The sequence below is a fragment of the Pelmatolapia mariae genome, linkage group LG7 (genome assembly GCF_036321145.2).
Source record: "Pelmatolapia mariae isolate MD_Pm_ZW linkage group LG7, Pm_UMD_F_2, whole genome shotgun sequence".
NCBI classification, from domain to species: Eukaryota; Metazoa; Chordata; class Actinopteri; order Cichliformes; family Cichlidae; genus Pelmatolapia; species Pelmatolapia mariae.
Window position 1 is genome coordinate 59,249,236 of NC_086233.1, and position 10,731 is coordinate 59,259,966.

At 40.7% G+C, this 10,731-nt stretch overlaps 2 protein-coding genes across 2 annotated transcripts; both read left to right on the forward strand.

The window, feature by feature from the left end:
- Nucleotides 1–1,498: 1,498 nt before the first annotated feature.
- On the forward strand, nucleotides 1,499–5,518 carry spty2d1 (SPT2 chromatin protein domain containing 1). The gene is made up of 6 exons (XM_063479980.1): nucleotides 1,499–1,988; nucleotides 2,274–2,388; nucleotides 2,523–4,148; nucleotides 4,940–5,099; nucleotides 5,191–5,268; nucleotides 5,409–5,518. Exons 1-6 carry the CDS (start codon nucleotides 1,926–1,928, stop codon nucleotides 5,500–5,502), a joined length of 2,136 nt encoding a protein of 711 aa, XP_063336050.1. The 5' UTR covers nucleotides 1,499–1,925; the 3' UTR covers nucleotides 5,503–5,518.
- A 941-nt stretch (nucleotides 5,519–6,459) lies between these two features.
- Nucleotides 6,460–10,687, forward strand: uevld (UEV and lactate/malate dehyrogenase domains). Its single transcript, XM_063479981.1, has 12 exons — nucleotides 6,460–6,567; nucleotides 7,183–7,267; nucleotides 7,362–7,427; nucleotides 7,556–7,719; nucleotides 7,806–7,947; nucleotides 8,034–8,128; nucleotides 8,264–8,369; nucleotides 8,650–8,820; nucleotides 8,906–9,070; nucleotides 9,338–9,425; nucleotides 9,564–9,687; nucleotides 9,850–10,687. The coding sequence occupies exons 1-12, from the start codon at nucleotides 6,526–6,528 to the stop codon at nucleotides 10,012–10,014; spliced, it is 1,413 nt and encodes a 470-aa protein (XP_063336051.1). The 5' UTR covers nucleotides 6,460–6,525; the 3' UTR covers nucleotides 10,015–10,687.
- The last annotated feature ends 44 nt before the right edge of the window (nucleotides 10,688–10,731 follow it).

The window sequence follows — 10,731 nt, forward strand, 5'->3', positions numbered from 1 at the left end:
ACCTCTACCCTCTTGCATTTACTGTAACACCTCTCTTTCTCTAATTCACACATGTATTCTGTTAAGAATTTCATTCTCTTTTCTCTGGAACATACCTCCACCTCTCCAGGATCTTGTCCACCTGCTCCCTGCTCTCACTACAGATCACAATCTCACCCCTACCACCTCACTACAGTCTGGCTTCATACATGTTCTCCACCACCTTCACAGGCATCTCTGCGACTACTTATGTGGTACCAGTTTCTCATTTTCTCTAGCTCCACAAAGCTACAGTGCAGCTTCTGACCTTCTCTACACTTCTCTATCAACACTCTCAAAGCAAACATATTTTATTTATCTATCATTTTTTTTCTCCGCTTGAAGCCATACTGCTACTCACTGATTGTCAACTCTCCTCTTAACCAAGCTTCCACAACTGTTTCCTAGCTTATGACATGGCTCATCAGCTTTATGCCTCTGTAGTAACTACACCTCTGCACGTACGTCACACTCTTGTTTTAGAAAATCAGTACCAATAGGCTTCTTCTCCATAGGCATCCACTCACTCTCCAAGATTGTGTTAAACACCCTTGTTTGTTGCTGCTCCATTGGTATATCTGGACCACCGCCTTTCCACTCTTAATTCTCCGCATAGCTGCCCCCACCTTCTTCTTATTAATCATCTGCACTTTCTGACTTTATATATGTATATTTCTACTCAAGAAACAGATATTTTGCGCCCTAAATACACTTTTATAACTTTTCTCCAATATAATTTCATATACAGCATTATCTTTTGTAAGCGTGTCCTCTTTTATTACATGATTTTTTATTGTAAATATTTCCACCACTGGAAACAAGTTGTAGCATTCTCTGTGTTCCTTTTTGACCCAGACATAAACGCTATTTATTTATTTGACGAGGAAAGAAAAGACACGTGGAAACAGCTCTGTTGATGCCTCGCATCAAATTTCTAGAGTGTTCTAGATTTCCACAGTAGTGGCGACACCATGTGGTCTGCAGCTGTCAAAACGTGTTTTGGACGGACATTGCGTAAGGAAACTATGGGACCGAAAACGGAAGTGCTCGTCATACATGTATCCGGCAAGAGTGTATGGAGGAACTTCTGAAAGTCCCGTTATACGAACAGATTGTAAAATACAGTCGGTTCCTTTATCCACGATCAAGATGGATCACCGCCTCTCAAACCACGAGTTTCTATAAGACTGCATCTTATAGTGTATATAAGGTGCAGTCTATGGGTTAGGACCATGTGACATTTTCAGAGTCATCGTCCTGTCTTCAGCGGACACGCGTCAACAAAAATAAAAATAAATATTCATGTTTGGAAGTTAATTTGTTGGGTTATTCTTTTGTTTGTGAAAATGAATCAAAAACTCGCTCAAATATAAAATATTACACGAATACACTTCGGACTAAAACGTTTTCTGACTCGTGCTCCCACAAAGCCGGATATACGCACAAGTGAGTCATCTTACTTCCGTTGGTAGCTCTTCGGACCTTTAATTTTCGTTCTACCCAGCTGCTAGTCTCTACTAACACCCGGCGTCGGTTGTGCTCGATTTATTTTTTTTGTTTTTTGGAGCTTTTTGTCCATCTGTAGGAGCTGAATACGCAAATTTTGATGGGGTTTCCCTTAGTTTGGTGTGTTATCAGCACAGAGCGGAAGTTCACCTTTCGAGCTTTTTGGTTAGCTGACGTTAACGTTACCGAACGTTAGATTAGCTAACTTTGCTAACGCGTGCTATTGTGAAGAAAGTAGCATTAACTACTCTGTTTGCAAATGTCCCACTGTAGACTGTTACTGATACAGTCGTTTGTTACAGCTGTCTGGCTAAGTAAAGTTTGGAAACGCTTGACAGCTAAACAGTCATTCAGCACTCCTGCTTGAGTCTTCAAACAGCCAGCCTACATCGCCTGCCAAAATGATGGATTTTGATAACATATTGAACATCGCCTCACAAAACCAGGGCCTCGGCAGTGTACAGGTGAGTAGAAGGCTCTCACTGGCAGACGTATTACTCAGGCCAGTGAGAAAACTTAACATCTGTGGGTATGTGTGTGAAAAAACAGATCAGGGAGGGTCTGTTAATGTAGCCAACTTTCACTGTCGTCATACTGTATAGACGTGTACAAACATGCTACATTTTATTGTGACATTAGATTACCATTTTTGCTATATCATTATGGGGAGGACTGTAAATGTTAAACAAGAGTGTACACTTTCCCCATAAACTACAACTTGTATTGTATGTGTTCTTCTCTTTGAGCAGAAGAGATACAGTTTACAAGCTGGACCCCCGAAAAAGGACCCAAAGTCAAAGGGTGTAAATCCTGCTGCTGTGCAGGCACTTCTGAAGAAGCAAGTCACTGAAAACAAAAAGAAAGGTATTAATGATTTAATAACTGTTAAGTTTCTAATGCAGAATATTGGGATTTATTAGTTATGCACTGTTGTATACAGATTGTTCTTCATTCATTGTGTGTGTGTGTGTGTGTGTGTGTGTGTGTGTTTTTCCTAGAATTGGAAATGAAGAAACAGAAAGAGGAGCTATTAGCCAAGAGGGTTGAGTTAAAGTCAGACCGTAAAGCGCGCGCCATGGCCTCCCGAACTAAGGACAATTTCAAAGGCTACAATGGTGTCCCAGTGGTAGAGGTTCCCAAAAAGAGGAGATCAAAACATGATATGCAGGAAGATGACTTGAATGGGGGAAGTTTTAGGAATAATAAAATTGACCCAGAGGATGATGAGGACAACTACGAGTATGAACAGACAGATTCAGAGCCAGAGTCCGAGCCCGAGCCACTGAGGCCTGGGAGAATAGCGGGTAATAGTGGCAGTAATAGTAGTAGTGGCAAAACCTCTTCTAAAAAAAACAATGGGCCACCCAAGCCCCCTGCACCTTCTATGAACTTTGCTGACTTGCTCAAATTGGCAGAAAAGAAACAGTTTGAACCAGTTGATCTAAAACCCAAGGTAGTGAAAAAGGAAGAAAGGCTGCGCACAGCAGATGAGATAAAGGAACTGGAGATGGAGCGCAAGGCTAAGAAACAAGACAAAGACAAAAACTCAAAGGCAGACAGAGGAAGAGATGGGAAGTCTCAGTCTGGTTATAGTTCAAGTCAAAAAAACACTTTTGAGAGGGAACAGAAGAACAGCAGACCACAAAAGATCTGCTTAGAAAAACAAAGTGTGCCCAGTGGGTCAATGAAGAAGTCACAACCAACAGTAATTAATGATACAGGCCTCTCTTTTTCCAAACTCTCTGGTAGTGATAGAGAAAGAGAAAGAACCAAGATGTCTTGCAGTGATAAAGAAAAATCCAAGACAAGCTTGTCTAATTCATCAGGTGTCATAAACAGTAAAGTACCTTCAAAAGCCATGTCATCTCAGGTTTTAGCCAAACAAGGTGCACCAAAGCCCTCGTCTAGCCACAAATCCAGCACCTTAAGTGACCTTAGCTTCAGAAGAGAAAGCTCGTCATTACTTCAAGGAAAAGTTTCAGGTATTCCTGGTAACAGGCCTTCTGGTACAGCTGGCACAGGCCAGAATTCCAAACAGGTGAGTTCTCAACAGATTAAGCCTAGTCAGGGTAGCTCCTCAAAGCAGGGACCCACAAATGGAGGCCCAAAGTTTGGAAGGGGAGAACCACCACGGTCTGGAATGAATTCTGCAGCAAAATCAGGTGGAAATTCAGTGATGAGACCTTCTTTGAGTGGCCCTCCTAAGGCAGGGAGCCAACCTCAGTCAAAAACTGGAGGAACATCTGGTAGTGTGCCAAAGGCCAGGCCTGGTGGTAGTGGCCTGCAAGGTCATCCTGGAAGTATTGTATCCCGACCTCAAGGAAGTGGACCAGGTCGGCCTGGCAGTGGAGGACTTGTACCAGGAAGACCAACTAGCAGTAGTGGATTAGGACCTGGAAGACCAAAGTGCACTGTAGTCTCAGAGACCATCTCATCCAAGAATGTTGGTGGACCCAGGCCAGGCATGCCACCTCGGCCGGGGATGCCACCTCGGCCGGGGATGCCACCTCGGCCGGGGATGCCACCGAGACCTATGATGCCACAGAGACCTATGATGCCACAGAGACCTATGATGCCACAGAGACCTATGATGCCACAGAGACCTATGATGAACAGACCACCAGGTAACAATCAGAGTGAAAATAATGATATGAAATTAAGTTAAGTGAATCTATATTTAGTAGTGTTACAAATAGCCTGACGAACATAATCCAGAAACACTAAGCACCATACAAAGAACTTCTCTCTACATTTTTAATAACATTCAACATTTGAACTCTTATTGCAATGGTTACACGTAACAAAACAAGTAAAATGTATTTGTAGGTCAAATGTATAGGTCATATAAATGGTGAGTATTTCATATTATAGTGTAATATATATAGAAAAACAACTTCCCGTAACCCACAAGCAACACATTACAAAGGAAATTGTATTATACATTGTGCACACAGTAATAAACCCATCAGCATAATATTGTGTTGACTGCTGCAAAACAGCTCTTACCCACTGGAGCATGAACATGGGACATCTGGGGGGTGTTACATTGTGTCTGTGTCAGGACACTGACTGTGGATTGTTTGGATCGTGTGGATTGCAGGGTGGGGTCTGTGTGGAAAAGCGTCAATTCCAGTAATCCTAAGTGGCGTAGGCTAGAATTATTATATTATATTGCTAACATTTGCTAACAGCCTGAAAAAAAACAACAAGAGTCTGCTACAGGGCAAAGGGTTTGTTGAAACTGAATGAAGTGTCAGCAACACTCACAGCCTTTGTCCTCGTTATTGTGTCACAGAGCTGCGACTTACCTCAGACAAAACATAATTTCAGTGTCTTCTCCCTACTATGTTTATATTGACAAGGGAGAAATTTGATATGCTGCATTTTGAAAGTAATTTCTATATTCATTATCCAGGACCAATGCTGCCACCTATCACATCTGCATACAAGAGGAAATATGAGGATGAGGAAGATGAGTATGACTCAGAAATGGATGATTTTATTGATGATGGAGGTGAGGAGCAGGAGGAAATTTCTAAGCACATAAAGGAAATCTTTGGCTATGATCGAACCAGGTAAGGCTTGTCACTACATGGTCTGATGTAAGGAAAAATCCATTTAATTGAACTGAAAATCAAATTCTATATTTGTTTTCAACCTCTGCAGATACAGAGATGAGAGTGACTATGCACTAAAATTCATGGAGAGCAGCTGGAAAGATTTGCAGAAAGAAGAAGCTAGGAGGTAATAAGATTTTTTTTTTTTGGGGGGGGGACCCTCAGTTTCTTTTTCTTTCTGTGTGCCATTTGTCCATAGTGGTCTACTCATTTAAAAAAAATAAAAAATAATGTTTTGTTCTGTATTTCTGTGATTTGCCACTTTAGCCTGAGAATGGCTGTGCAGGAGGATCTGGAGGAGGAAAGAAAGGAGGAAGAAGAGCTGAAAAGAAAAAACGTCAAGAGGAAAAAAATGAACTGAGGCCTCATTGTCGTTGAGAGGAATAAAATAAGATCATTTTCTTCATTTTGCTGAGAGATGCGACAAAGGGATACACGAAACCCAGTGACTGTCCACTTTGGGTGCTTTGTCATTGCTTCTCTCCCTGAGATTAGATAAAACCTAGCAGCATCTCAAGAAAACTGGAGAGGAAGAATTTTAGTAAAAGAAGGCTTGAAAAAGACAATATGCACAAATTATTCAGGCACTAGGATTAAAGTTCTCACATTCTCCTTTCTTATTTATTTTACCTGCTGAGTGCAGGGATACCTACAGTCCCATCTGTTTAAAAAAACAAAAAAGATCGGCATGGACAACTACAGTAATGGAAAAGTGTGATTGATTTCTTTAATTCTTCTTTCTTTTTCCTCTTTTTAAAAAAAACAACAAAAAAAAAACGCTAACATGAAATGTTATATAAATGATGACATGCTATTTTTGAGGCGAAGTTGTTGCATATTTTTCCAGACTAACTTTTATTGTAAACTCAGTAAAATGTAGAGGACATTACCATTTGATACTTTGTGTTTTTATCTTTGCAAGGATCTGACTGACAATAATGCATTAAGGCTTTTTTTTTAGTTTTATGTCGCCATTTTCAGAGTATGACAATCTAAAAGAGCTTTTTTTGGACTCCAAATGCAATGCAGCAGGTAGTCAATGTTTTGCTTTGTGTTTCTGTGGAAGAGAGAGCAAAAATGATTTTCTTCCCTAAATTGTGTCGAGTATTTTTGTTTATTTTATTTAAAGAAACTGGCATGGTCAGTATGTAAGCTTGTGCTCATACAATGTGGTTATGGCGTTACGTATCTTTTTGTACCTGCCACTTTGCCGTAGTTGATGTCACAAGTAGGCGGGATCTGTCTCCCTGTGTCGCCTGACTACTCCTTAAAGTTTGCGGAAGTTTGTTTTTAGAGTTCAAGTGGAAGCAAAGTCTCAGTCTGGTGGAAATCAAAGGAAACGTGGATTATTTTTTATTTTTTTCGGGGAGTCGTGCTTTAATAGATGGACCTCACGCCAGAGAAAATCCAGCGGATTCTTTCGAAGGTTAGTGATTTATTACGAGCTGCTTCAAAAGATCCTCTTAAGTTAAAGCTCAAAACATAATTGCCGGGTAGTATAGCAGGCTAATATAGGTTAGCTGCTGTCTCCCTTTACTAACTAGCCGAACCAGCGCTGTTACTGAAGTCTGAGAGAAACCTGGATGGCAATGAGATGGGGGGGGGGGAGGAAGAACAGAATGGTAACTTATTTAAAATAGTAATGAGACAGGAAGGGCAATTAAAAAGTGCTAAACTGAGCTGGTTTCTACTCGTGTCTAACTTTGCGTAGACCGCAGTATTATTGTGCTTCACTTATTGTTGTTTGTGCCAATGAGCATTTCCATTGTAGGTGTGGAATACAGCAATACGCAATGACCTGTTGGACCCTTCAAGAAAATGTCAATATAAAAGTAATTGTTGGGTGTTTTGTTGTCAGAATAAATGTACGATGACAGATGTTCTTACAGCCACAAATAAATAAATTAATGTAAATAAAAGATTACTGTAATGACCCAAATCTGTAGAGAACGGATGTGGTACAATATACCTCCCTCGTGTGTGTAATATATAACCCAAATATGAAACAGTTAAGTCTTCCTTCTCTGCCCCCTGATATTAGTACAAATTTCGTGATGTTGCTGTTGAGGAGTTGGAGAAAATCTATCGAATCTATCCTGGGATGAAGCCATCCACAGGCACATACAGTAAGTTCTTACATTAAACCCATTTACTGCTGACCTTCACATTTCCTTCGCACACAAGAACATTAAACTTATACTATCTTTACTGATATTTCAGCATTTAGTGACAGCACCCAAAAAGACCTTCTGAAATTAACTGGCACCATCCCGGTCCAATATGAAGGTATGGCTGACCCAAACTCTTCTCACTTGCCTCCCAATTTTGACAGAAAGAGTTGTATAATTTAATAGCATCACTAATTTGAGCATGAGGTCATAATTTTGTACTGATTGAGGTGTCTCTGTCCAAAGGTCGCTCCTACAACTTCCCCATTCAGCTGTGGCTGTTGGACTCCTTCCCCTTCACTCCTCCCATATGCCACCTGAAACCCACTTCTAACATGGTCATCAGAGAGGGCAAGCACGTTGATGCCCGTGGACGTATCCACCTACCTGGCCTTCACAACTGGGATCATGTAAGATCTTGTACTGTCTGGTTGAAATTTAAAATTAAAAGCGGACAAGGTGCTGAAATGTTGCTGTTTCGTTTCCTCTGTAACAGCCAAAGTCATCTGTGGTGGGTCTTCTGAATGAGATGGTTACCAAATTTCAGGAAGACCCTCCATTGTCCTCAAAGACCACAGCAGACAACAAAGATCCCCATGAGCTCCTGGCGTTTGTCTCCAATTTCCGTATCAGTGATGGTGCAACTCCTAATATATAGTTTTATTATAATTGATGATCACTAATGAGACAAGTAGTTCATATTGATGGCTTTACTAAATTTCAGGTGGAATCAGCCATCACGATCAACCAATCAATAAAGTCTCAGTTATTGGGGGAGGAGATTTAGGAATGGCATCAGTGATGAGCATTTTATCCAAGGTAATCACCTGATTTTTTTTTTTTTTTTAAATAAACTGTTATGTCATACAATTATTATTTCACCAGCTTCAGATGTTAGCAATTCCTATTTTACTATTCATAAGCGGTTTATCTTGTTATCTGCTTTTCATCCAGTGTAAAGTGGATAAACTGGTTTTCATTGACGTTGCTGAGAGTTCCACTAAGGGTGGAAGTACAGATCTGGAGATTTTTAGTCTGCCAAATGTTGAAGTATCCAGAGGTACGTCACACTGCACCATCAAATAACCCAGAGGTGCTTCTTTGCTGAGTCACCAGTGATGTCAGTTTGATTAGAAGGGAGAGGACTGGCACTGTGCTTGTGTAGAGAGCATATTTGATGACTCATCAGGAAAGAGGGAAAAGAAAACATTTGAACAAGAATGGGAATGCCACAGTCAATGTTTGCTGAATTAACACTGCCTAAGCTTTGTGTTTTTCTTTTACAAGTTTTGCTGTGACAGGTCTGCAGGAATTAATTACCATTGTCTCTGCTGTGCTAGATATTTCAGCCTCTGCAGGCTCCAGGGTGGTCGTGGTGACTGCAAACGCATGGAGCAGTGAACAGTCGTATGTCACCGTGGTACAGACCAACGTTGACTTGTACAGAGGAATAATTCCCAATCTGGCACGTCTCAGCCCTAGTGCAGTGATGCTAATTGCATCACAACCAGGTCGGTAACAGCAGCAGACACGCCTTCTACTGACTGCTCGGCTCATTATATAACTAACGTACGGTCACTCACTCTCTCTCTCCAGTGGACATCATGACCCACATTGCCTGGAGGCAGAGTGGCTTGCCTCCAACACATGTGATTGGAGCAGGGTGTAACCTGGACTCGGAGCGACTCAGTCATGTCATGGATATCAACCTGAACACACACAAACCAGCCTGGGTCATAGGAGAACTTTCAGATAACAAAAGTGAGCCAGAAAGAAAGGACTGGCTATTTAAATATTTGTTGTTGTTTTCCTTCAGTGAATTCCTGACCTGTACACTGACTGTTTTTCCATTTACAGATATGTCTTAACCCATTCATTCACCTCACTTGTTTTTTTTTTCCCCCAACCATTTCAACCATAAGCAGTAATGCTGCACTACCGGTTCAACTTGTATTTTCTTTCTATTCTAAGGACTTGGAAAAAACCACCAGTCATCCAAACGATTACGCTTCTGTTTTTGTCTCACAGTTGCTGTGATGAGTAACTCTGGGTTGAACTCCAATGCACCACCTGAGATTGCCCAAGGATCCAGCTCTACCAAACCACTGTTAGACAGGTACTTGAATGAATTATTATAACTTTGAACAAAAGGTTATAATAATTGTAAAATATTATAAGTGCATTTTTGATCAATTAAGTAAATATTTTTCTTTTTAAAAATTTGTTTATTATTCTAATTATTTTGTGCCTGCAGAGCCTTTGAGATCATGAAAAATCGAGGCCAGCGGTCATGGTCGGTGGGTCTTTCTATCGCCGACATTACAAATAGTGTCCTGACAGATAAGAAGAAGGTGCACTCTGTCTCCACACTTGCTCAGGTAGCAACACTAAGTGACTTGTTATTGAAACAACTAATTCAAATAATGTGAGTGAGTGTGTGTGAGAGAGAGAGTATGAGTGTGTGATGCTTTCAGGGCAAAATTGTAGGAAAGGTCATTGATTATCTCGTTCTAAAAACAAGCATTTTCTGTTTACTTTAGGGTTGGGGTGGCATAGCTGTAGAGGTGTTCCTCAGTCTGCCGTGCATTATGGGAGTAAATGGTTCCACACGCCTAGCTGGAGTGTCACTGGGACAGGAAGAAGACTCCAAACTAAGGAACAGCGTTACCTCCCTTTCCAACCTCATGGCTCAACTTAGGATATGAACGATACAAGCGGTGTGGGAGTAGCTGTGCTACTTACTACCCCATCCTCAGCGGGTGGACTGTGTCTGTGCTGAGGTTGCATGCGGTTTCTCCTTGCACTAAAGTTTTTAGGTTACAGGCGTTACTTCGATTTTGAATTTATATAAACCTAATCACAGCATTTGTTCATCCGTTCTCCTCAGACAGTGTATAGCAAATCAATCAATACCGTCAATGTACAGACAGCATTTTGTGTTTCCAGTAACCACATCTATGACAAGCCGTTCATTTTGTCTGGGTAAAAATGACAATTTGTCACAACTTGATCCATGAATATGCAGAAACTTTCTGCAAAAACGTAAAAACTTGTGACGCTTGTAGCCTTTAACTGCTTTGTCAAGAACAACCAAAGTTGAAGACAAGAGTGCACTTATACCTAAAATGTATGTTTAACCCATTCCAACAGGAGAAAAATCAGGGTGGCTGCAGATAAAATATGAAGTACGAATATTATACGTACTGTAGGATGCTGGCGTTGAATCAGTGGATTATGTTGGAATGTTCTTCTTTCATATTTAATATTAAGGAACTTCTAAAAGTGTAAATTTAAATCTCTTGTGCCCTAATTTACTTTGTGTAAAAAAAAAAAAACTACTTTAAGCACCTTGATATTGAGGTATATACACTATATGACACTGTGGGTGTGCAATAAATATCTGAAAGCAGTTGTGAATTGTC

Bases quoted from the DNA above. Each gene is read 5' to 3' on its own strand.
- uevld (XM_063479981.1), top strand. From the start codon at position 6,526: ATGGACCTCACGCCAGAGAAAATCCAGCGGATTCTTTCGAAG. The intron at 8,821-8,905 runs GTCGGTAACAGC...CTCTCTCTCCAG, and splicing joins GCTAATTGCATCACAACCAG to TGGACATCATGACCCACATT. The intron at 9,688-9,849 runs GTAGCAACACTA...TGTTTACTTTAG, and splicing joins CTGTCTCCACACTTGCTCAG to GGTTGGGGTGGCATAGCTGT.
- spty2d1 (XM_063479980.1), top strand. From the start codon at position 1,926: ATGATGGATTTTGATAACATATTGAACATCGCCTCACAAAACCAGGGC. The intron at 1,989-2,273 runs GTGAGTAGAAGG...CTCTTTGAGCAG, and splicing joins AGGGCCTCGGCAGTGTACAG to AAGAGATACAGTTTACAAGC. The intron at 5,269-5,408 runs GTAATAAGATTT...TTGCCACTTTAG, and splicing joins CAGAAAGAAGAAGCTAGGAG to CCTGAGAATGGCTGTGCAGG.